The sequence below is a fragment of the Amblyraja radiata genome, chromosome 33 (genome assembly GCF_010909765.2).
Source record: "Amblyraja radiata isolate CabotCenter1 chromosome 33, sAmbRad1.1.pri, whole genome shotgun sequence".
Taxonomy (NCBI): Eukaryota; Metazoa; Chordata; class Chondrichthyes; order Rajiformes; family Rajidae; genus Amblyraja; species Amblyraja radiata.
The window spans coordinates 15,300,549-15,323,884 of NC_045988.1; the positions used below are offsets into that span (position 1 = coordinate 15,300,549).

A 23,336-nucleotide genomic window follows, 5' to 3' on the forward strand; every position below is an offset into this window, starting at 1 on the left:
AGAAAGGTCCCGACATGCTATAGCATCTGTCCATTTTCTCCAGAGAGGCTGCCAGACCTGCTGAGTCACTCCACCATTCCGTGTCTATCTTTGGTATTAACCAACATCTGCAGTTCCTTTTTATTATACTGTGAAGCTGTTCCATTTTAACTCCATATGGATTTCACAACTGCTATGCAGCAGCTGGAGAAATACCAGTGCTGACTTAAGTCCACACCATCTCTAGGTACCAGTGCTTCTGTGGAGAATTGTGGCAAGTCGTATCATTAGTGGAAATAGGCCATCCAAGCTAACGTGGTTGGATATGTTCCCAAGGAAAATGTCAAGCATTTGTTCGACAAAGCAAGTTATGTTGAGTTCTTCCTTCTATTGAGACCACAGAGGATGATTGGATTCCATTCCAATATTGTCGTTCTAGAGCCTCCAACAGGGTCTGTCAGAATGCTACACATTACACATCATTTCCACCACCGATTATAGCAATTGGCACTGTATTTGCAAGCTGTATTTCTGGCATTCCAGAACCCTCACTAGGAGTATAGAGTATGGATCTCTTAGAATGTAGTTAGAAACCAGCTGCCGGTTACATTGAAAGAAAACATGCAATAATACAGAGAGAAATGAACATGTCTTAGTTTTGCCTTTGGCCGTCAGAGCAAAACTGATTTCCCTTAAAAAAGCCATTGTACGATATCTCTGGACTTTGATAAAATATTTACAATTCATATTAGTGCACAATTCCTGTGGGAACTAAACCTTCCAATGTCCAGTTGGCAGAATTCAATAACTGAAAGATATTCTTCTATATAAGGGTATCCTCGTATTAAGGCAAAGTCATTTAAACTAACTTGCTGAGCTCTGCTGTTATAGTAAAGATGATCAGAATAATCAGCTGCATGAACTCAACAGCACACAAAATCAAAAGTATGGATATTTTAGTACTGACAAATCTTCAGTACACATAACTGAGGATCAAGACATCTCAGCTCTTCAGTCAATATAACAAATAATATGTTATAAAATTAAGATAGTTTTAACAAAATCTTTTAGCCAATTGCCGAAATCTCAGACATTTCTCAACGGTGCTGCTGGTAGAACCATTGCACATTCTTCTTCCCGTGACCGCATGGGTTTTCCCCGAGATCTTTGGTTTCCTCCCACACAGGTATGCAGGTTAATTGGCTTGGCGTATGTGTAAATAAATTGTCCCAGGTATGTGTGGGATAGTGTTAATGTGCGGGGATCACTAGTCAGCGGCCCGTTTCCACACAGTATCTCATAACTAAAGTTCAAACCTGACCTCTGCTGCTCTCTGTGGGGTTTGCACTTTCTCCCTGTGACTGCATAGGTTGCTCTCCAGTGTTCTGGTGTCCTCCCACGCCACATTTTCCATTAGACTTTCGAGAAGTAAAAGTGAAAACAAAGTTTAGAATTATTGTTATTATTTTTTTTTTTTAAATAGAATTCCGATCTCCACGAAGTTGTCTGTAAAAATGGCAACTGTAAAAATCCATTCCCCTACCGCCCTCTTCCTCAAGGTCACCAGTAGACAGTAAAGCATCAAACTGAATTAAATTGGAAGGATGAAGATTTAAACACTAAGTTTACTAATTAAGGGGACAAACAACTACAACTCTTGTAATCATACCCATCCATCAGCAATAATCATCTAAAATGATATTAGTATTGGCACTGGTTTATTACTATAAATGTGTATTGAGATACAATCCAAACTGTCTTGCATGTTACCCAGGCAGATCATACCACACATGAGATCATCAGGTAATGCAAAAGAGAAGAGTGCAGAATAGTGTTACATCTACAAGATGTGCAGATATTAAAAAAAGTGAAAGGGCCTCAACATAGTAGATTGGAAGACCAGGAATTCATATGGTGACAGATGAGCGAGTGTTAATTTTCCACATAATTTTGTCCCTCCTAAAGCTGATCAATTTAAATGTCTGTACATTCTTGCTTAGTCATATCCTACTAAGAAAATCCAAAAGGAAATAGGTGTGGGGCAGAAATCCATGAGTAGTGGTGGGAAATTATAGAATTAAAACCTCAAAGGACATTAATTGTAAAATATCCTGCAGAATGGACAGGGAACCTTCTGTCTGTACGAGACCTGAATTGTGCGAGACCCCAGTCTTAGAGTAAGGCTGACTCTGACTGATGTCACTAAGGGCAACAAGCGATGATCAATAAATGCTGGCTTTAGCTGCAGCATTCACCTTCAAAGAGAATATTTTGAGTTCGACCAGAACATGTTGCTCAATCTGAAGAAAATTCATCACAAATTCCTCCCCTCATCTTCTGATAGGAAACAATTTTATGAACATTTAGCATAAATATGTAAACTACTTATTTCCATCCTTAGTTGATACCTCATTACCAACAGAAGAGATGGTCCCAAAGCTGCCAGCAGCCTCTGTTGTCATCAGTTTTGCGCAGCAGGGTGCCCCTTCCTGAAGAAGCATTCTAACATCCCAATTGAAGGACAATCTTGGAAATACTTTACATTGATTGAAGGGGCTGTGGATGACAGGAAATTAATTACATTGACCTCCCAGCTCTACGGATGAATTCTGCTAATAATGAAGACATCTTGTACCATAAGTGGAATGTGTCCATGGGTAGAGTTTGACATTACAGTGACTGAAGTTTACACACCTCCCGAGGAGCTAGAGCAGCAGAACCTGTTACAGTTAGTGCTGTGGTATCAAATCAAAAATGTGAAGCACAATTTTACTGGACATAATCCTCAGCACTTGACAAATGACACTTTCTTTTCTATTCTCTTTGAACTGTTAGTACAGAGAATAATTCTCTCTTTTTATACTTTCTGTAGAATTATCTAACATGTGCTGTTTGCTACCCAGTTTAATTTATTTCTATTTATAATTTAAGAAAATTGATTAATGATTTTTTTTTAAAAAAGGGCAAATCGGAGTATGACACTATTTTACCTTGTGATTCTAATCTGTGCTTGAAAATACATTGGTCGAGATGATTTTGTTATTGACTGTTGCACTGTCATATAGAGAAATCAGAGATCGAGGCAACAGTAACTCAGCCAAAATCAAATGCCAACTTTTCACCTTTCTGCTTCATCGCTTCATCACTCTGGGTAAAACATGACTTGACGTATCCTGCAACTTTCAAAGAGACATCACTGGAAAACAACCTAACAAAGGATAATGGAAATCAACAAGCTTTCAGTGCTTCATCCAAACAATTGAAGAAAACAGAAGGGAGAACTCATAGCATCATTTATAGCTTCTACTAAGATCTTTCTTTCCAATTGATTTGAAATGTATTTATATTAATGGAATCAGCTGAATGTTTAAAAGTAGCCTTCCAGTTTACAGTTGTTTTCGTGGTAACAAGATTCCTACATCATTTCTAATGTATTGGATTTGCCTTTGCAGTATGTTTAAGCACAAAGATCATGTTCACTAGAGCAGGGACAGAGCTAACTGGAACAGTGGGTACTTTACTGTAAAGTGACAGTGTGATGGGGCTAGCTACTATTTGAAAAGTATAGGAGCCAATTTATCAGCACCTTTACCCAATGTTTGCTAATTTGTTCATTACCCTAGAGTGACGTTATCCAACATGTTTTCCTTGCTCTTTTTACAGCCATGATCAGACATTTAAGGCACAGACAAAAGCAGATTAAAACGAGATACAAGAAAATATGAATTATTACTACACGGTACATTGTGCATCAGGAAGTGTGAGAGGAACAGCAACTATTGACTACATTCAGCAGTAGTGTACAGTCTATGTTATCAATCAAATTTCTAGATATAGATTGAAGGCACCTGATATAACAAGTACAAAGGCATTGGCAAATAAAGCTGAATCCAGAAACGTAGAGCCCCAGCTAACGAAGAGAGGCTCACAAAACTGGGAGCTCCATTGGAATGAAGGGACTTCTGGCTAAAGCATTTCGAGCTGCCATTAGTGCAGATCAGGTGTGAGTGGGGGGGGGGAAGGTCATAAATGAGCGGAAAACAATTCTGTTCCAAACTAAACAGGACTTGTCTCTGCACAGTGGTGGGTGTGAGCAATAGGCTCCCAGTGAATGACAAAAAGGGAGATTCCTGCTGGAATGTATTCATCGCAATATTGTTGCCGATGAGCTTGGAAATAAAGAATATGTACGGCAGACAACCTAAAAAATTATGCCACATGCGTCGAGGTGCACATCACACCTGCTAGTGCTGGCTTTTTGACCCGGACCATTCTGACCCATTCACATTTCCCCAATGCCTTGCTCCACAGGTAAAGGTCAATTAGATCTGGTGATTCTGATGTTTGTGACACAGAGTGGGTTATTATGGGGTTGATCTCATCAGATCGAAATGTGGCCTGTGAGACTGGATTATTTGCCTGGAAGATTATTTCAAAATGATCTGAAGGTTTGATCCATGCTTAGAAACTCAGTGGGTCAGACGATGGTGGTTTTGGGTTGGGATGCTTCAGAAGGGTCCCAAACAGAAAAGTAATTAGCCCATTTCGCTCCACAGATACTGCTCAAGTTCCTCCAGCACTTTGTTGTTTTGCTGAAGATTCCAGCATCCACAGCCTCTTGAGTCTCCAAGTCAGATCCATTCACGGTGTTTCAATGCTTCACACCAGTCTTTATCAGCCTGCAAGAGATCTGGTACATGATACAAAACTGTAAAGTGCTCTGCAGTTAAACAACATGTACATGCCACTCCACCCACCATTATCTGCTTACCCAGGGCCACTTAAAGTAAAGTCATATTTACACAGATACAACCGCATTAAATTAAATTCAATTCAATTCAACTTTATTGTCATTGCACAAATACAAGTATAGGTACAACGAAATGCAGTTTAGCGTCTGGTCATAGTCATAGTGCAAGATAGTAGAAGTAAAAATAAAAATACAAAGTTGGCATACAATAAAAGTTTAAAAAAAAATACTGGTTAACAATGTGTGGATTGTGGATGAATTAAAACTGATACATAGGCAGATAACTGTATACAAGTGGGAGAGTCTAAGGATGGCTAGCGTCGGGACTCCGAGTTCAGCAGTGTAATGGTGTTGTTGAAAAAGCTGTTCCTCAGCCTGCTTGTGCGAGACCTGAGGCTCCTGTACCACCTCCCTGATGGGAGGAGGGCAAACAGTCCATTGTTAGGGTGAGAGGGGTCCTTGATGATTTTCCCGGCTCGTCTCAGACACTGTTTTCGGTGGAGGGCATCCATGGCAGGGAGCGGGGCACTGATGATGTGCTGAGCGGTTTTCACCACCCGTTGCAGTGCCTTCCTGTCAGCTGCGGTGCAGCTGCTGTACCATACCGTGAAGCAGGTGGTCAGGATGCTTTCGATGGTACAGCGGTAAAAGTTGGACAGGATCTGGGGGGACAGGTGAGCTTTCTTGAGCCTCCTCAGAAAGTAAAGGTGCAGGGAATACATATTTTACCCGTTGCCGATTCGGTTTTGGGTGATTAACCTTATCAAGCATGGGTCTGACATTAGCAGAGCCTAGCCTGAAACCATACTTATATTTAATTAACCTCAATTTACAACTACACGGAGCTAAATTGGACCAATACAACCTTGCACTGTCATTGTCCTTGCCAGATAGCCCACCTTGACTGCAGTTCTCCATATTATGCACACTCACCCACCTCATCAAATTTGATGTGTAGGAAGGAACTGCAGATGCTGGTTTAAACCAAAGATAGACAAAATACTGGAGTAACAGCAGGACAGGCAGCATCCCTGGAGAGAAGGAATGAGTGACGTTTCAGGCTGAGACCCTTCTTAAGACTGAAAGTCACGGAAAAGGGAAAAGATACAAATGATGATGTAGAGACATATAGAACAAATGAATGAAATGTAACTTTATTGCATATCTTTCATTCATTTGTTCTATATCTCTATACATCATCTCTCGTTTCCGTTTCCCATGACTTTGTCTGAAGACGGGTCTCGTCCTGAAACGTTACCCATTCATTCTCTTCAGAGATGCTGCCTGTCCCGCTGAGTTACTCCAGCTTTGTGCCTTTCATCAAATTAGATAATAGATGACTGTAGTCAGGAAGTAAGAACACAAAAATACAGGATCAAGCTCACCACGTGGTATCTGTGGAGAGAGATGAAAACCTCTGATGGAAAATCATTGACCTGAAACTTTAAATCTAGTTTCTCCCTTCACGGGTGCTGTTGATTTACTGAACACCCCCCAAATGTTCGAGTTTTATTCCCCCATTAACAGCATCTGCAGTATTTTGTATTTTACTTTCAGATTACTAGAACCCAGACCGTTTAATTTGCAGCCTCCCGGTCCCTTATCAATGCCATGTTGTAATTTGGGGATCTGCTATACAAATTGACTGTGTGACTCTTCAGATTTACCCCCTCGAGCATGGCCATAATATTATGGGTCTCATGAATTAGTCCAACCATGGAAACATAGAAAGTAGGTGCAGGAGTAGGCCATTTGGCCCTTCGAGCCGGCACCGCCATTCAATATGATCATGGCTGATCATCTAGAATCAGTACCCATTTCCTGCTTTTCCCCCCATATCCCTTGATTCCATTAGCCCCCAAGAACTATATCTAACTCTCACTTGAATACATCCAGTGAATTGGCCTCCACTGCCTCTGTGGCAGAGAATTCCAGATTCACAACTCTCTGAGTGAAAGAGATTTTCTTCATCTCAGTCCTAAATGGCCTACCCCTTATTCTTAAACTGTGACCACAACATGGGGAACATTTTTCCTGCACCTAGCCTATTCAATCCCTTAAGAATTTTATGTGTTTCTATAAGATCCCCTCTCATCCATCTAAATGCGAGTGAATATAGCCTTAACCTCTACTGTGCTCCCTCATCACAAATCAATTCAAACACTCATTCTGAAACAAAATACTGCAGATGCTCAAAATCTGAACTCGAGACAGACAATGCTGGAATTCCTCAGCAGGTTAGACAGCAACTGTGCAGAGAAACAAATCATCAATTGCAATTGAATAACTTCCATCACACCTGGGAGAAATTAAAGATAAATAGATTTCAAGGAGGTGAGAAGGGGGAAGGGCATTTATAACACGCTTTCTCTAGTTTTTTTTTTCCAGATTTGTTTCCCTTTCCAGACTCTCAAAATATAGGTTATATCCTAGCTATCTTAAACGATGACACTTAATTTATATACCACATTCACAATCTGTACAGAACATGCTCACATTTACATTATGTAGACACACACTTCATTGCAGTTTACAGGTTATGACAGCCAAGGGAACTCAGAGCCACAAACACCAGACTCTTGACCCCCCCCCCCCCCCACCCACCCGGTCTGTCTGTGTTGAGTTTGTGCATTCTCCCTGGGTCTATGTTCCCTTTAGCTGCTCTGAACTCTTAGAAAAGATGCACTACTTGGCCTAGTTAAATGGCTATTGTAAATTGTCTCCACTACCAGGAGAATAAGAGGAGTTAATGGGAATGCAAGGAATAAATAGAGGAAAGTAATTAATGGGATTTACAGAGTACCAGTATAGACTTGATAGGCTAAATGGACTTCATTACAATAATGAAATATGAAAAAGATTTGCAGGTCTATAGGGAAAATGGGACTAATGAGAGTACCTCATTGGAATTTTTAGACTTGATGGGCCAAATGACTTTTGCTACTGTGATAATTCTATGTTTCTGCAAGGGCTGAAAACTTTCTAAATTAAACAGAGGCTTATCCTGCCATTGGCTTCAACACCAGCAGGTGGCAGAGCAAGAATGCGGCTTTGGAGACGAGGCTAAATTAGAGCTGTAAATTTTCTTTTGAAATACTGCGTAAAAGCTGCAGATTTCGTGAACATCGGCATTCTGTGGTGTCGAGAACTGCAAATGATGAGATTTGATCCGTGCAGCAATTGTTTTAGTTGTACACAAAAACTCTATTACCAAACGGCATAACCCTAGACTTCATCTAATCAAGTGAGTGTATTGAGATTTTTTTTTTAAGTTTCAAAATGCTCACATAGACACTGAATGGTAACTTCATTTTGACGTGTCCCAATCACACAGTTGTCTGCTAAATGTTTCCCCACACATTCCTCACACCCAGGCTGCCAAAACCGCTAGTTCCCAAACATTTTGTTAAAAATTCAATGGTGAGAAGGCTGTCCGAACATCAGAATGTGTTTTCTTTCTTGCTATGTAATAAATGTATTTGATTTCCTTTCTCCATAGATTGCAACATTATCCGTCTCTGTGGGGATTGCACTTTTTGTTTTGCATGTTAATGTACCGTTGATTGCACACAATTCCTCATCATGTCATTTTAGTTCAAAGGAGAACCCTAAATAAAAAGAAAACTGAAGAAAATGTACGTTATCTTCATAGTTGTTGGACAAACTAGATTTTAGGATCTTCTCTTTGAAGTACACAACTTGGATTAAACACAAGAACAAAATATGGGGTTGAGTTATCAGAATATTTTAACTGACTTGAATTGACTGTAGGTATTTTTTAAATTAAATTATATAAACTTGCATTCTAGTCAATGGTTTTACTTTTCACCTTTGGAAGTTAAGGGCAGTACAGTGGTGCAGCTGGTAGAGATGCTGTCTCACAGTTCCAGACACCACGATATGATCTTGACGTCGAATGCTGTCTGTGTGGAATTTGGAGGTTCTCCCTGTGATCGCAAGGGTTCCCTCAGGTGCTCTGGTTTCCTCCCACATCATTTTATAACCAAAACCCGCCAACACATCCCATGAGAAGAAGATCTGGACCTTTCTGCCAAAGGAAGTAAGTTAATAACTAATTTGGTTCTACCTGCAGAATTTATGAAGAATGCTGATCTACAGAGACAACTTATTCATTTACACAGCTAACAGTCTGGACCGGACCCTTAACATTGCCTATCCATGATCTCCATAAAATACAGGAGCAGAACTAGGCCATTTGGCCCATCGAGTCTGCTCCATCATTCAATCGTGGCTGATTTATGTTTCTCTCTCAATTCAATTTTCCTGCCTTCTTCCCATAACCATTGACGCCCTTTACTAACCAAGAACCTATCAACCTCTGCCTTAAGAAGACCCAATGACATGGCCTCCACCGTCATCTGTGGCCATGAATTCCAGAGATTCACCACACTCCGGCTAAAGAAATTCATTGTTTTCTCCATTGTAAAGGTGCATCCTTTTCGTCTGAGGCTGTACACTCTAGTTCTAGACTTTACCACTACTGGAAAAATCCTCTCCCTATCCACTCTACCTAGGCTTACCATTATTCGGTAATTTTCAATGAGATCTCCTCCACCCTCGCAAACTCCAGCGAGTACAAGTCTAGAGCCTTCAAACATTTCAATATATTAACCCAATCATCCTGGGGGTTATCATTCTCTGAACCCTCTCCAGCACCAGCATATTCTACCTCAGATATGGGCCCTGAAATGCTGCCTGACCCACTGAGTTACCCCAGTGCCTTGTGTCATTTTTGTAAACCAGCATCTGCAGTTCCTTGTGTCTTATTAGGAATCCCAAATCATTTATTTTAGCATCATGTCTCTTAGAGGTCCTGGAAGATTAGTTAATATCCAGCCTCTCAATGCAGCAAAACATTGACAACACAAACAAGCAGGAACAAAGGAAGAGCGAGGTTTAATTTTCTTTGACATCCAGGTTTTGTTCAATTGTACAATCTTCCATTAGTTACAATATTTTAAGAACATTATGGAATTTGCAGTTATAAATGTCACACCTTCACATCTTTAGTGCAATCTTCCCAGTTTACAAATTCATGTCCAGTGAATGAAAAATTGAGTTAAATGTAAAATTATTACATCTGGGAGAATTAAAAGGCCCAACATACTAAATAGATTTATTTTCTTAAATACTGTACACAAATGAATAAATCTCACACTATTGTTCTTAGTGTTTCACCCTTTCATTCAGTGAATGAAATATTTATTAATTTCAAACAAGTTGATGCCTTAATTAAATGTGGGCAGAGACATTTCAAAATGTATAATGGCCATCTACATACTTACCCATAGTGTAACACGTTTAAACTTTAAATATAGACAATTCTATATTTCAAATCAATTGTTCCAAAACATTTCAAAGATGATTTAATTTCAGTATTCAAAAGGAAGTGTTGGTTAGTCACAGTACGACTGGCTGCTTTTCCTTCACCAGAATGTAAAAAGTTAATAGGAAAGTTTAAAAAAAGTCTTTGCTCTTATCTTCACACATGTTCAGCTTGTCCAAGGTCAGGCTGATTCGCAAACTCAATTGTTTTTCCAGCTTTGCTCTCTTCAAATATTACAATCTAATTTGACAAGAAAAGGAAATGTGTAAGAAAGCCATACAAATGAGGGGGAAAGCATAGGCTGCGATGGCAATTTTAAAAATAGAAAATAATTAAAGCACATCACTTCTTAGTGAAAAAGCACATTAGATTTTCTGTCCAACAGATCCTGTGCATCTGGCTTCCTTCCCTCTGACAAGCCTTAGGAATGCCAAAGACAAGGAGGAGCAGTCTATTTTCAACAGCAACTGGCTATGACTGATGGCAAACTTGAGTTCTGACAATTGAGCAAAGGCCTAGGAGAATTTGCACTTTTAAACTGCTCCTTCCTTCCTACTTGTCTTTGTTTGGATGCTGCAACCTTCTGAACACTACAGGAATTTGAACGTTCCCCCTGTGACCTGCGTGGGTTTTCGCCGAGATCTTCGGTTTCCTCCCACATTCCAAAGATGTACAGGTTTGTATGTTAATTGGCTTGGTGTAAGTGTAAATTGTCCCGAGTGTGTGTTAATGTGTGGGGATGGTTGGTTGGTGCGGACTCGGTGGGTAGAAGGGCCTGTTTCCTAAACTATCTCTAAACTAAACTACACCATAGCCACAAAGTGCTATTCTGTGTCAACATTACTATGTGCACAAGAAGTCCCACAAGAGGCCAATAAATGATCAGTCCTTGGTGGGATTGGCTGAAGACAATGTATGTCAAGTCACCAAGAGACCATCAAATTCACTTGCTCAGCTAGTGTCTGTTACCTGAAAAGATGTGGTTTAACAATGAACATGAAAAGCAGAGCAAGGGTATACAGGAAGATTAGTTTAAATTGTGTTCTTTAAGACTTGGCTGCAAAACTAAATAATAACCTTCCAACTCAAAAATGAGCATGCTACGACTGAGCTAATGCTTCTGGCATGCAGTATTCTCTGCATTAGGTAAAAAAAGGCAAAGTAAACTGCACCATGAATTTATGATCCATAATAGTAATTAATAATTAACCACAAAGCCTTTTTATTGCCTAAAAAAAAAAGTTCCATAGAAAACAAAATATAAGGAGGTGGTCTGAAATTATCTGAGGAGTTAGGGAATGGGGTTAGAAAATGATAAATTGGCAAAATAAAATATTTGGAAGCTTTTTAATTAAATGTTACTGCTTTAGTTTTGGTTAATATGACACAGGGACAGCTAATCTCTCAGAGAAAGATTAACCTGTTCACTGAATCCTGGGTGCACAAAAATGCTGGAGAAGGGTTTCGGCCCAAAACGTTGCCTATCTCCTGCACCCGCCGAGTTTCTCCAGCATTTTTGTGTACCTTCGATTTTCGAGCATCTGCAGTTCCTTCTTAATCACTGAATCCTGGCCTACTTTTAAACTCCATATTATTCAGCTCTACCAGCTTAATCAAGGGATATGGGGAAAGCAGGAAAGGGGTACTGATTTAGGATACTCAGCCATGATCATATTGAATGGCGGTGCTGGCTCGAAGGGCCGAGTGGCCTACTTCTGCACCTATTTTCTATGTTTCTATATTTATTTAATGGTTGCCTAAAATAATGAAGTTAGAATTGTTTTGTGACAGACGCAGATTATCAATGCAATCTGTGGAGACTGTTAACATCGGTCTCTCTTACCTCATTGTTGCCATGTTGTATCCACGGAGCGGGTAAGTAAAGTCTCTTTTGTGGTCCTATATTCCAGTAACGGCCCAAATTCAATCCATTGATAAACACCACACCTTTCTCCCAGCCCTAAAAATTGCATAAAAACATAGTTACATTTGTTTTGCATTTGCATTTGCAAACATACTCAGAACAAAGCGCCAAGTGGAAGGTGCATCTTGGATCCCTACCAAACTCCCGCAACTCAGCAAAATCTTGAGCCAATTCAATTTACTCCATGCCATTTATAGAAACGGACAAGAGAACTGGACACAGAAAATACTCTAGAACCAGAAATCATCATGGCTCCACTACTGAAGGCTAGCACTACATAACTAACTGTGTTTCCAGGAATGAACTGCAGATGGTGGTTTAAACCGCCGAGTTGCACAAGCACTTTGTGTCCATTATTACTTCTTGTGTTCATCTCTGACAGCTATTCTAAAAGGAGAAACATCAACATAAAAAGTTCAACGTTGTTCAATTTCCCCACTCATTACAGTTTGAGGTTTATGGATGGGTGCTTTTTCAACAGTCTCATTCAGTCCCACATCTCTGGATACAAATTATACCGTCAATGTAAAATGTACTGTCCCAAGCAGCAGGCGACAATGAATAAAACAAGTTTTCCTCACCTTAAGACTTATAAAAGTATCGTAGGGCATTGAATCCACATAGAGTGAGCCGTAGAAGAAGGCAGGAAGAACGGGGTTTTCCCGAGTAGAATTCAGTTTGACAGCTGAGAAACTTCAGTCACAGGTAAACAAAAAAAAATAACCAATGCTGGTGATTAAATACCATTAAACAAATGTCATAATCTTTAATTCTCTGGCAGTGATTATCCTGTGCAGAGTTACAGTGGTTAATGCCTATCGAAGAAAATATATGAATGAAAATGGACCCGCAAATTCCTCTTATTTTCTTTGCATTCGAATTCATTAGAGTGATACAGTGTGGAAACAGTGCCTTCGGCCCAACTTGCCCACACCGGCCAACATGTCCCAGCTATACTAGTCCCACCTGCCTGCGTTTGGTCCATATCCCGCCAAACTCGTCCTATCCATGTACCTGTCTAACTGTTTCTTAAACGTTGGGATAATCAGTTACCAGTCCCAGATAGTCCCAGCTTTAACTACCTCCTCTGGCAGCTTGTTCCGTACACCCACCTCCCTTTGTGTGGAAAAAGTTACCCTTCAGATTCCTGTTAAATCTTTTCCCCTTCACCTTGAGCCGACATCCTCTGGTCCTCGATTCCCCTACTCTGGGGAAGAGATTCTGTGCATCTGCCTGAATTATTCCTCTCATAATTTTATACACCTCTATAACATCACCCCTCATCCTCCTGCACTCGAAGAAATAGAGACCCAACCTACTCAACCTCTCCCTGTAGCTCAGATCCTCCAGAATTTAACTCGCAAATCAACATATTGGCTTGAAACTAGAGAGGCTAGTTAGAAAACTGGTAATCAATTTAACTAATGCGAGGACCACTGGCATGAGAAGATTTAAACAAATATTCACAGAGCCAGTGTACGGGAACAATGGTTGGTATTTATGAGGCTGTGCATTTCGAAGGACGCTGAGTGTTTTATGTTTACAGTGTGTAACCAAGGTAGAAAGAGATTCCCACTGTTGAATACAAAGTTAATCCAAAATAGATCAGTGGCACAAGTAACAGACTGAATGAACTCTGATGCAACTCCATTGTAAAGACTGTAGCTTTGTTTGAAAAATTCCAGTTACTATCTGAACTACAATTACAATAACTCAGATATCTATTTAAAATGTATTGAATTTTGAGGTTTGTGAACTTTGTTTCAAATGCAATAAATGTCAAAAGCCATGGCAATATTAATATCCAATTCATTTGGCCAGACATTGATATTTTAAATATTGGTTGCATTAACTGTTGGCCCATGATAACCCTAACGGGGGACAACTAATGTTTTGTTTAGTTTTGTTTAGAGATACTGCACGGAAGTAGTCCTTTCAGCCCTCCGAGTCCAGCCCGACCAGTGATCCACGCACTATAATTTTTATTTTTTTACATTTATATCAAGCCAATTAACCTACAAAACAGTACGTCTTTGTACTGTGGGAGGAAACTGAAGATCTCGGAGTAAACCCACGCTGGTCACGGGAAGAATGTACATACTCCGTACAGACACGCACCCTAATTCATGATCGAACCTTGGTCTCTTGGCTCTTTAGGCAGTATCTCTACCACTGCACCACCGTGCCGCCCTAAATGTTCATTATATTTGTTGGAATAAGGGGAGAAACCTCCCACTGAAAATGTTAACCTTCCCTGAGATAACAACTGGCCTCATTTGACCGTATACTAATATTTCATGATGTAACACAAACTCCTCCAAAAATATAAACCGACTTTAGTGTATCGAAAGTAAATCAAGCAATCAGAGGCAGGACAGTTTATAAGCAAGATGCACATATAGATCCTCACCTCTCAATGAAACTTGGTTTCATCTCTAATGGGTAAATTGTAAACCCCTTCAAAGACTGTTTATTCAGAAAGATATCTCCCAGGAGACCTGCAGAACCAAAACTCACAAGTGACTCCAAGGGAACAGAACATCCTCCACTGCAATCAATTGTTTTTGTTGCAAACTATAAAAAAGTGGCATTTATATAGCATCTTTAACACAGAAACAACACCACAATATTCAAGACATCAAAAACTGGTTGCCAATCTAACGGTGATTTTAATAGCATAACTAAAAGTTTAGTAAAAGGAGGGAGCTGCGATTCGAAGAAAGCACTGCCCCCAAGGGGCCACAACGTGAGCCGCAACAACAGCTGTGCCACCAGAATTTGCAGGGAGTGAAGAAGGGCTTGCTGGTGTACTTTGCGAGTCGGGAGCGGGGTTGGAAGCCGGGGCTCTAAACGGCCAGGGAAACGTGGGAGCCGGTGATGGGTCGGCAGGTCATTTCATTCATATTCAGTTTACATTTTATCATAAGGTCATAAGAGATAGGGGTAGAATTAGGTCATTCGGTCCATAATGTCTATTCCGCCATTCAATCATGGCTGATCTATCTCTCATTCCTAACCTCATTCTACTGCCTTCTCCCCATTGATTCTGACAATCAAAAATCTATCTCTGCCTTAAATATATCCCCCGACTTTGCCTCGACTGCCTTCTGTGGCAAATAATTCCACAGATTCACAACCCTCTGACTAAATAATTTGGTTTATTTATGTTTGTGGCACTCCATGGTGCTTTCGAGACACGGGGGGGGGAAACAAGGGGTGGGGTCTTTAGCGGGCCAGGGGTGTATTGTCATTACATTATCACTTGGCCTTGGTTGGTCCAGAAAAACGGATAATCCAGAAAGGCTCTGGAAGGAAGGAGGTAAGTAAGGAGAGGGGGGGGGGGAGGAATAAAATGAAAAAGAAAATAAATGGGGGCAAAATGGTGTATAATCTGTATTACCAGATTTTGCAAATGATCATGTGAAATATTCTCTAAATTTGACTGAAGGTGGAAGATAATTATTTATCAGTTTAATACCATCCTGGGTAAGACATTTATAATCACAGGAACATTCTTCTAACAACTGGAGTATTATCTAGTAATTTAATAATCGAATAGCTTAAGCAATTTAATTGTTTGCATGTACTAAGTAACCATACATTGCACAACACTATGTTGTCAGTCACTATCGTATCAAATTACCTTTGCGCTGTTCATCGAGTTTAGTGCCATAGTTCACTCGACCACGATTCTCCACCAAAAGGCTTAAATTTTGTTTACTCTACAAAAATAAATATTCCAGTTTCAATAAAGGGGAAACAGTGCCAGAGAACTCTGTAATAAAATAACTCAGAAAAATTCTGATGTAAAGAAACTGGGTAACTTTAAGAATATTGTAGATACACAATGAAAAAGAACAATTTAAAAAGTGGCAAGATAAGGCAGGCACATCAGCAATTGTAAACCAGTGAATAGAAATGGTGCACGTGTCTGTAACACAAACTCTCAGTGGCTCTCGTTTAGAGATACAGCACAGAAACAGGTCCTTTGACCCACCAAGTCCATACCAACCAGCGATCCCCGCACATTAACACTATCCTACACACACTTGGGACAATTTACACTTGTACCAAGCCAATTAACCTACACACCTGTACGTCTTTGGAGTGAGGGAGGAAACCAGCACGGTCATGGGGAGAACGTACAAACTCCGTACAGACAACTTCCGTAGTTGGGATCGAACCCGGGTCTCTGGTGCTGAAAGTGCTGCAAGGCAGCAACTCTACCACTACACCACCGTGCCACCCTGCTGGAGACATTTAGGAGTGGAGACACTGGAGAAACTCTACTGGAGACATTTTTTAAGATCTCATGTTGCTGGAGCTTCACAAAGGGATGGACGAATCACTAAACAGTAGTTATAATGTCCACAATTTCACAATGGTGCAAAAAAAATTGAAGAGTTTCCCAAAGGCCGCTGATAGTGTACAAGGCTTATTAGATTTTGGAGGCTTGAAAAGAAATTCTGAAAGCTATTAAGTAATGTACACATCCCAACTGGGTCGACTGCAAGACATTTAACTTCTACTAAGGTGGTCAAATTAAGGCAATGCACTAGCACCACTCTTGTAAAATTGGAAGATGCGTTTAGTTACATCAGAATCTTCAGGTTCAGATTCGACAATTCCATTCTTCTCCTTGTCGGCCTTCCATTTTGTTCATTACATGAAGTATTGGGCAATCGCGGTATATTAGGTTATTATAGTTTAAAACTCAAAGGTTGCTGAGGGTACCACTAAAAACCTCACTGCGCCCATTCTTTCATTTCCAATTATCAAGCTATAATTTACACAAAAATTCAGTTTTAAATTCACTTCTTTCAGATATCAAATACTCCATAAACTAAGTTTTAGATTTTTTTTCAGTTTTGCTCCTGAATAAATCAATATGATTCCTTCTAAATAATAAATTGTGGTCCAAACCTTTCTCATGCCAGAGCAAATACTGGGCTAACGGTAAAGTGCAGCAAAGACAGAGAAACGTCATTTAGTTTGTATAAATGTTTCAGTGGATTTGCTTGTAAAACAAGTAAAGCTATCAAACAGTTTTGCATGCCCACAAGGGATGAAAAGCACAATGTACAAACTGATATTACATTCTATCATAGTCATTATTTTCATAAAAGCATCGTGAAAAAACATGGAGACAAGACTGCAAAGGCAGGAATCTCGGGCAAAAAACAAAATGCTGCAGGAGCTCTATGGGTCAGGCAACTGATGGCAATAAAAACATGGTTGCAACCTTTAAAAGCACCAATAATAAATGTTTGCACGATTATCTACACATTTGATATTTTAATGACATTCACCTTAATATCTGGAATAGTCAATTCTATATTTTTATAGTCCAGAAATCCAATGGACTGACCGCCAACAAACACCTGAAATACAAGAGAGACTCAATTATGCAAATGTAAAAAACAGGAAGCTGGGCATGAATGAGACGCTCCCAACAGGAGCCACAAGCCAGCAAACTTCCAAATCCATGACCTCAAACAGCTAGAAGGATTGGGGCCGCAAAAGCACAGGGAACACCACCACTTGGAAATTATCCTTCCAAGTCTCGCACAGTCCCGATTTGGAAATATATCACTGTTCCTTCACTGTTGCTGGGTCAAATTCCTGGAGCCCTCTGTCGAACAGCACAGTGGGAATACTCACGCCTCAGACTGTTGCCGTACAAGACAGCAGCTCACCAGCTCCTTCTCAAGGGCAGCTAGGGATGGACGATTAAATGCTGGCTCAGCCCGCAATTATAGGAGCAAGCTGAACATATTCAATTTCTAAAAGAGCATTCTAAAGCTGCAAACCCAGAATTACATTTTACTGCTCATGTTTTTACATGTGGCCCTTGTGGCTAAAGGGATCAGGGGGTATGGAGAGAAGGCAGGTACAAGATACTGAGTTGGATGATCAGCCATGATCATATTGAATGGCGGTGCAGGCACGAAGGGCCGAATGGCCTACTCCTGCATCTATTTTCTATGTTTCTATGTTTACTTTCAGGCTACTTCTTTGCACACAGTTTTCATATTTCCTTCGGTCATTTAGCACAAAATCACAGTTCTGACAGTGCGATTTCATCTCTCCATTCCTCCAGTTATTTCCCCCAGTAACCTATTGTCCCCTCGCGCATGCACAACTCCTGCTACCCGATTCTCCTGCCACCCACCAACACTACATGTAACTTTCACTGACCTATTAATCTCCCTACCTGCACATCTTTGGAATGCGAGAGGAATTTGGAGCACCCAAGGGAACAAATTCATATAACAAAAGACCTCTTGTTTACCTGTGCCCTGTCACGGACATTCTGCTCAGAACTAAGTACTCCACCACTATTTATTATTGTGTTGTATAACGTGTAGCCATAAGATTGTCCATTGTTATTGTTGATTGGCAGGTTCTCCATATTGATAGGTCTTTCACTCTCAATTATCTGGAACAGACAAGTGAACATGTTACTCTTGCAATTGGTTTAATAACAGCTCTGTATTTAAAACAATCACTACAACAAAATGAATTCTCCCAAGGATTGTAACTGATATATTATCAAACAAAAATATGATATCCAATATACAGAAAAGAGGCATATAATCAAAGGCAATGTAAAATATGGCAGAGAATATTGTAAATACATTTTTTTAAACTTAAGGAAAGTGATTCCAAAGCTCAGGCTCATATTGATCTATAAACTCCAAATTCGAAGTGTAAACGGCTGGCGTACGATACGATAGAACTTTATTGATCCCAGGAGGGAAAATTGATCTGCCAACGGTCATAAAACACAAGATACACGAAACATGAAATTAAAGTGACGAGCAGAAAGGATTAGGGATGTGCAAAGATTTGGGATGGGGGGGGGGGGGGGAGGGGGGAGGGGAATTAGTCTACCCCACCACAGAAAGGGGAGGAGTTGTGCAGGGAAGAAGCATCATTGGAGATACACGATCATGAGAGCATATGGGAGTGTAAGAGGTTACAGGGATAGTCAAGATTGAGGTGGAGTGAGGTGTGGGGGGGAAGAAACAATGAGGTGACACAACCACAGGGAGACATTGCAGCAACGAAGAAGCTTCAACTTGCGAAGATCTGAACATTTGCCCTCGTTTCAAACCTTCTTCGCATCTGCCATTCGATTATCTCACCACAGATGATCAGTAACTTCTAGATATGGGAATTTCATGCCAAAAATTAACGTTCAGTATTTTTAACTTGGTGGTCTTGTACATCAAGGTCCTTCATGCTTTATAGGAACAAGGTGGGCAGAATAGAACACATACAGTCGGGAAGCAAACAGAAATAACCTAAGGGTTGCAACCTCAGCAAGCTGCCAAAGCTCAAACACAGAATATACAACAAATTGTTAAATTCTTAGGACTGGGGAAATGGCAATTGGCTGGGAATGTGCGGTAGATGATGATGATCCGTGAGTACTGAACAAATGGGTCAAAAAGGCCTTCATGATCCAAATCTGCTTCTATTTCTTATTATTAAAATGGATATCACACTTCCATCTGCAACCCCTTGCAAATCATAGTAAATATTGACATCCCTTTGTAGCCTATGTGACCTCCTTACTTTCCCACCTAGCTTTCGGGAGTTGGCAAGTCTGGATGGATTGCAGGACCACTCCTTGAGACATTACAATGGAGGAGCTAATAAATCTATTGCTGGCATATGTATTGTGTTCTGATACATCAAGCGAAACATTCACAAATCAAGGACTTTCAGTTGGGGAAACAAACCACAACATTACCACAATCTCAGTTATACCCACATATTCACTCACTTAAATCTTAATTTCCTAAAAATGTAAACCAATGTTGTCAATTAACTCTTTGTAGTTACATGCCACTGACTGGAACTGAGAATAACCAACCTCAAACTGGAGAAATCAACTACTTTGCTGCAAAGCTGTGAACATGTCCCAAGCTTTATAAAGCATTTGTTTTACATTAGAAACCGTGGGCAGTAGAAGCCTGCAACGTTGATCAGATGGTCAGACTTTCTAAAGCATGATCTATGTGAGCTGGTAGTTACCTTGGTTCTCTCATTCAATTAACCTTTCTCTCAATTTTGGTATATTCTGCTCAAAGCATTCATTAATCCTTTGTCCTCTTTCATTGTTACATTTTTGCATATTTTTCATTCATTTGTTTTATATATTTCTATTTCACCGTCGATATCTCTCATTTCCCTTTTCCGACTCTGTCAGAAGAAGGGTCTCGACCCGAAACATCACCTATTCCTTTTCTCCAGAGATGCTGTCTGACCCGCTGAATTACTCCAGCGTTTTGTGCCTATCTTCGGTTTAAGCCAGTATCTGTAGTTCCTTCCTCCACAACTAGTCATGTTGATTTACATTGTTTTATTTTACCAGCTTCTGCAATATAGGTGAGTGCATCAAAATTACAAGCTTTCATACATTGGGACACTCCTCAGAAAGTCACGATTCAGCTGGGCACACCATCATCCTGATATCCGGATCTTGTTTAGGCAGAACTGATTGCTTAATGTAGGCATTCATTTTAAATCTGGCAAAGTATGTGTAACAACATTAACAGGAACCCAATGCAGGTGTAATACATGTTGAAGTAGAAATTCTCATATTGAACGTGCTACTTCATTACCCGAGAAACAGGTCAGAAGCAAACAAGTTGAAAATGATATACGCAAAAAGCTGGAGTAGCTCAACAGGTCAGGCAGCATCTCAGGAGAAAAGGAATAGGTGACATTTCCAGTCGAGACCCTTCTTTAGTGAGAGTTCCCCGACTCTCAGGTTTCCCTTTCACCTAACTCTCAGTCTGAAGAAGGGTCTCAATCCGAAATGTCATCCATTCCTTTTCTCCAGAGATGCTTCCTGACCCGCTGAGCTACTCCAGCTTTTTGTGTCTATCCTCAGTTTAAACAAACATCTGCAGTTCCTTCCTACACAAGTTAAAAATAATGGTCACATCAGCTGGGAATATACTTTTTCTAAACTTCTGATCAGGTTTGGCTTTGCCAATCCGGATCTCCAACTAAGATAGATTAGCTTCACTCACCTTCCAAATCTAATTATCCTGGATGGATGTGTACTAAACAGTAATTCATTAAATGTACCTTTTCTAACAAACTGAGTGCATCCCATAATGGAATGTATTCCTTTGGATGAATGGTAGCATATCGTGATTTATACAAATGCTGTGGTTTTTCAGGTAATTCCTCATCTGCAACAAGAGTGAGAATAATTTTTAGTTTTTTTTTTAATATAACGCAACTTGGGATCTAACAGCATCAATCAAAAGACATTCCGGAAAATGCTTGACTTCATCAAGGATGTGATAACATGGCTTGATTCTATTCAGTAAAACATTATTGTGTGAAAGACAATTGTGTGTTAATGGGGTTAAGGGGGAAAGATATCACCCATGATTGAATGATGGAGTAGACTTGATGGATTGAATGGCCTATCGCCATCCTGTCACTAATTAATACTGGGGATGTATTGAGCAGAGTCAAGAGACTAGTGCCTGTAGTAGAAATTTCAAACAGCACTTGATATAATATCATATGAACAAAGGCCCACAAAGATAGACACAAAAAGCTGGAGTAACTCAGCGAGACGGGCAGCATTTCTGGAGAGAAGGAATAGGTGATGATTCGGGTCGAGACCCTTCTTCAGGTCCACAAGGTCTGGAGTAATACAAAAGCATGGATTCAGGCTTAGTTAAAGGACGCAAAGCTGAAATAAAAGAATGGCACCACAGGAACTCAGCTTTTCACATTTACATCCATGAATAATATTTAGAAGAGAAAACAAAATGTTATATGCACAACTTTGCAAATAATTTGAAGTGAAGTGTGTAGAAACAGTGTGCAAAGGACATGGGCCGACCAGCACCAAAGCAGCAAATGAAGTGTATTGTAGGAAAACAAGTGACAGAATATATTTTAGACAATGAGAAATTAGCAAATGCTGGTGCACAAAAACATTCGAGCGAGCTGGGTCATGATGTGTAGAAAGTAAACATGCATTAACACCCAGCAATTACAAACACAAACCACCTACAAAGTAACTTCGTAAAAGGATGTAAAATCTTCCATGAGGATGATGCAGCATTCCCAATAAACCTGATCAGTGATACGAGCAAGATATGGGTGGATGAAGTTGGGGGGGGGGGTCATCAATTTTGCCAAAGACAGCTGCAGCGCAAAATAATTGCAGTGCAATTATTTCTCAAATCCAAATTTTCCCTCCCAAAGAAAACCCCTCATACATGTCCCACTGGAAGTCAAACAGCATTCACAAATATTATAATTTATTGGCATGTAACCCCCTACAAGTTTGAGCATAATTTAGGTGCAGTCCCCCAATCACTTTGCAATTCATATTGCAAGGAACAAATTGTACTCTTAAGTTAATGAACACTGGCAAAATAACAAATGTTTACGGGAATTGTCATGCTATCAGGAAGGTTCTTCTTGGTAAAACATTGTCACCTCAAACTGTTTGTTCATTTTGAGTTATTTTCACCCAACATTGAATGGAGATGTTATTGTAGGAGGGGGTCTGAAGGATAGCTTTAGTCTTTCAATTCAGTGTCCTGGACAAACAAATGTGAACTTAGTTTTCTCTACCAAAATGGCGCAAAATTCAGACAGTTGAGTATTTACCCAAGTAGTGGCTGTAGAGATTCCGAATTTGCATGTATTTCTCAGTGTAATCTCCTGCTTCCGACAAGGGTGCATCATAATCTAATATAGAACAAAATTATGCTAAATTAATAATTGTCAATGACAAGGTTATTAACCACTGATATTTACCAGTCAATGGTTCTATATTAATAACAATTAATGTTCTATTGTGCCGCATAGCGCACAAGTAAAATTTGCTATAGCTAGAACCTCTACATGTAAAATTTGCTAAATATAGCTAGAACCTCTACATGTCTGAACACAATAGTTTAGTTTAGAGATACAGCGCAGAAACAGGCCCTTCAGTCAACAGAGTCCACACCGACCAATGATGCCCGCACATTAACACATTAGGGACAATTGACACTTATGTCAAGCCAATTTACCTACAAACCTGTTCGTCTTTGGAGTGTGGGAGGAAATCGAAGAATTCGGAGAAAACCCACAAAGTTACGGGGAGAATGTGCAAACTCCGTACAGTCAGCACCCGTGGTCGGGATCGAACTCGGTCCCAGGCACTGCAAGTGCTGTAAGACAGCAACTCTACCACTGCGCCACCGTCTTTATCACTTTAACTAATGAAGTTATGACTGAATTAATATCTGGAATTTAAAAATTCGATTTGATGGAGATTTTGATCACCAAAATGAACAATT

At 40.0% G+C, this 23,336-nt stretch overlaps 1 protein-coding gene across 1 annotated transcript in view; it reads right to left on the minus strand.

Moving 5' to 3' along the window:
* Window positions 1–9,627: 9,627 nt before the first annotated feature.
* The window catches only part of glb1l2 (galactosidase beta 1 like 2), a 45,695-nt gene continuing 31,986 nt past the window's right edge, over window positions 9,628–23,336 (minus strand). The window contains exons 11-19 of the mRNA XM_033049988.1: window positions 22,660–22,740; window positions 21,106–21,212; window positions 18,293–18,439; window positions 17,310–17,381; window positions 15,644–15,722; window positions 14,411–14,498; window positions 12,582–12,693; window positions 11,920–12,036; window positions 9,628–10,316 (exon numbers count right to left, since the gene is read on the minus strand). Coding sequence (XP_032905879.1) covers window positions 10,233–10,316; window positions 11,920–12,036; window positions 12,582–12,693; window positions 14,411–14,498; window positions 15,644–15,722; window positions 17,310–17,381; window positions 18,293–18,439; window positions 21,106–21,212; window positions 22,660–22,740 — 887 coding nt within the window. The 3' untranslated portion in view covers window positions 9,628–10,232. The remainder of the gene's footprint in view (window positions 10,317–11,919; window positions 12,037–12,581; window positions 12,694–14,410; window positions 14,499–15,643; window positions 15,723–17,309; window positions 17,382–18,292; window positions 18,440–21,105; window positions 21,213–22,659; window positions 22,741–23,336) is intronic.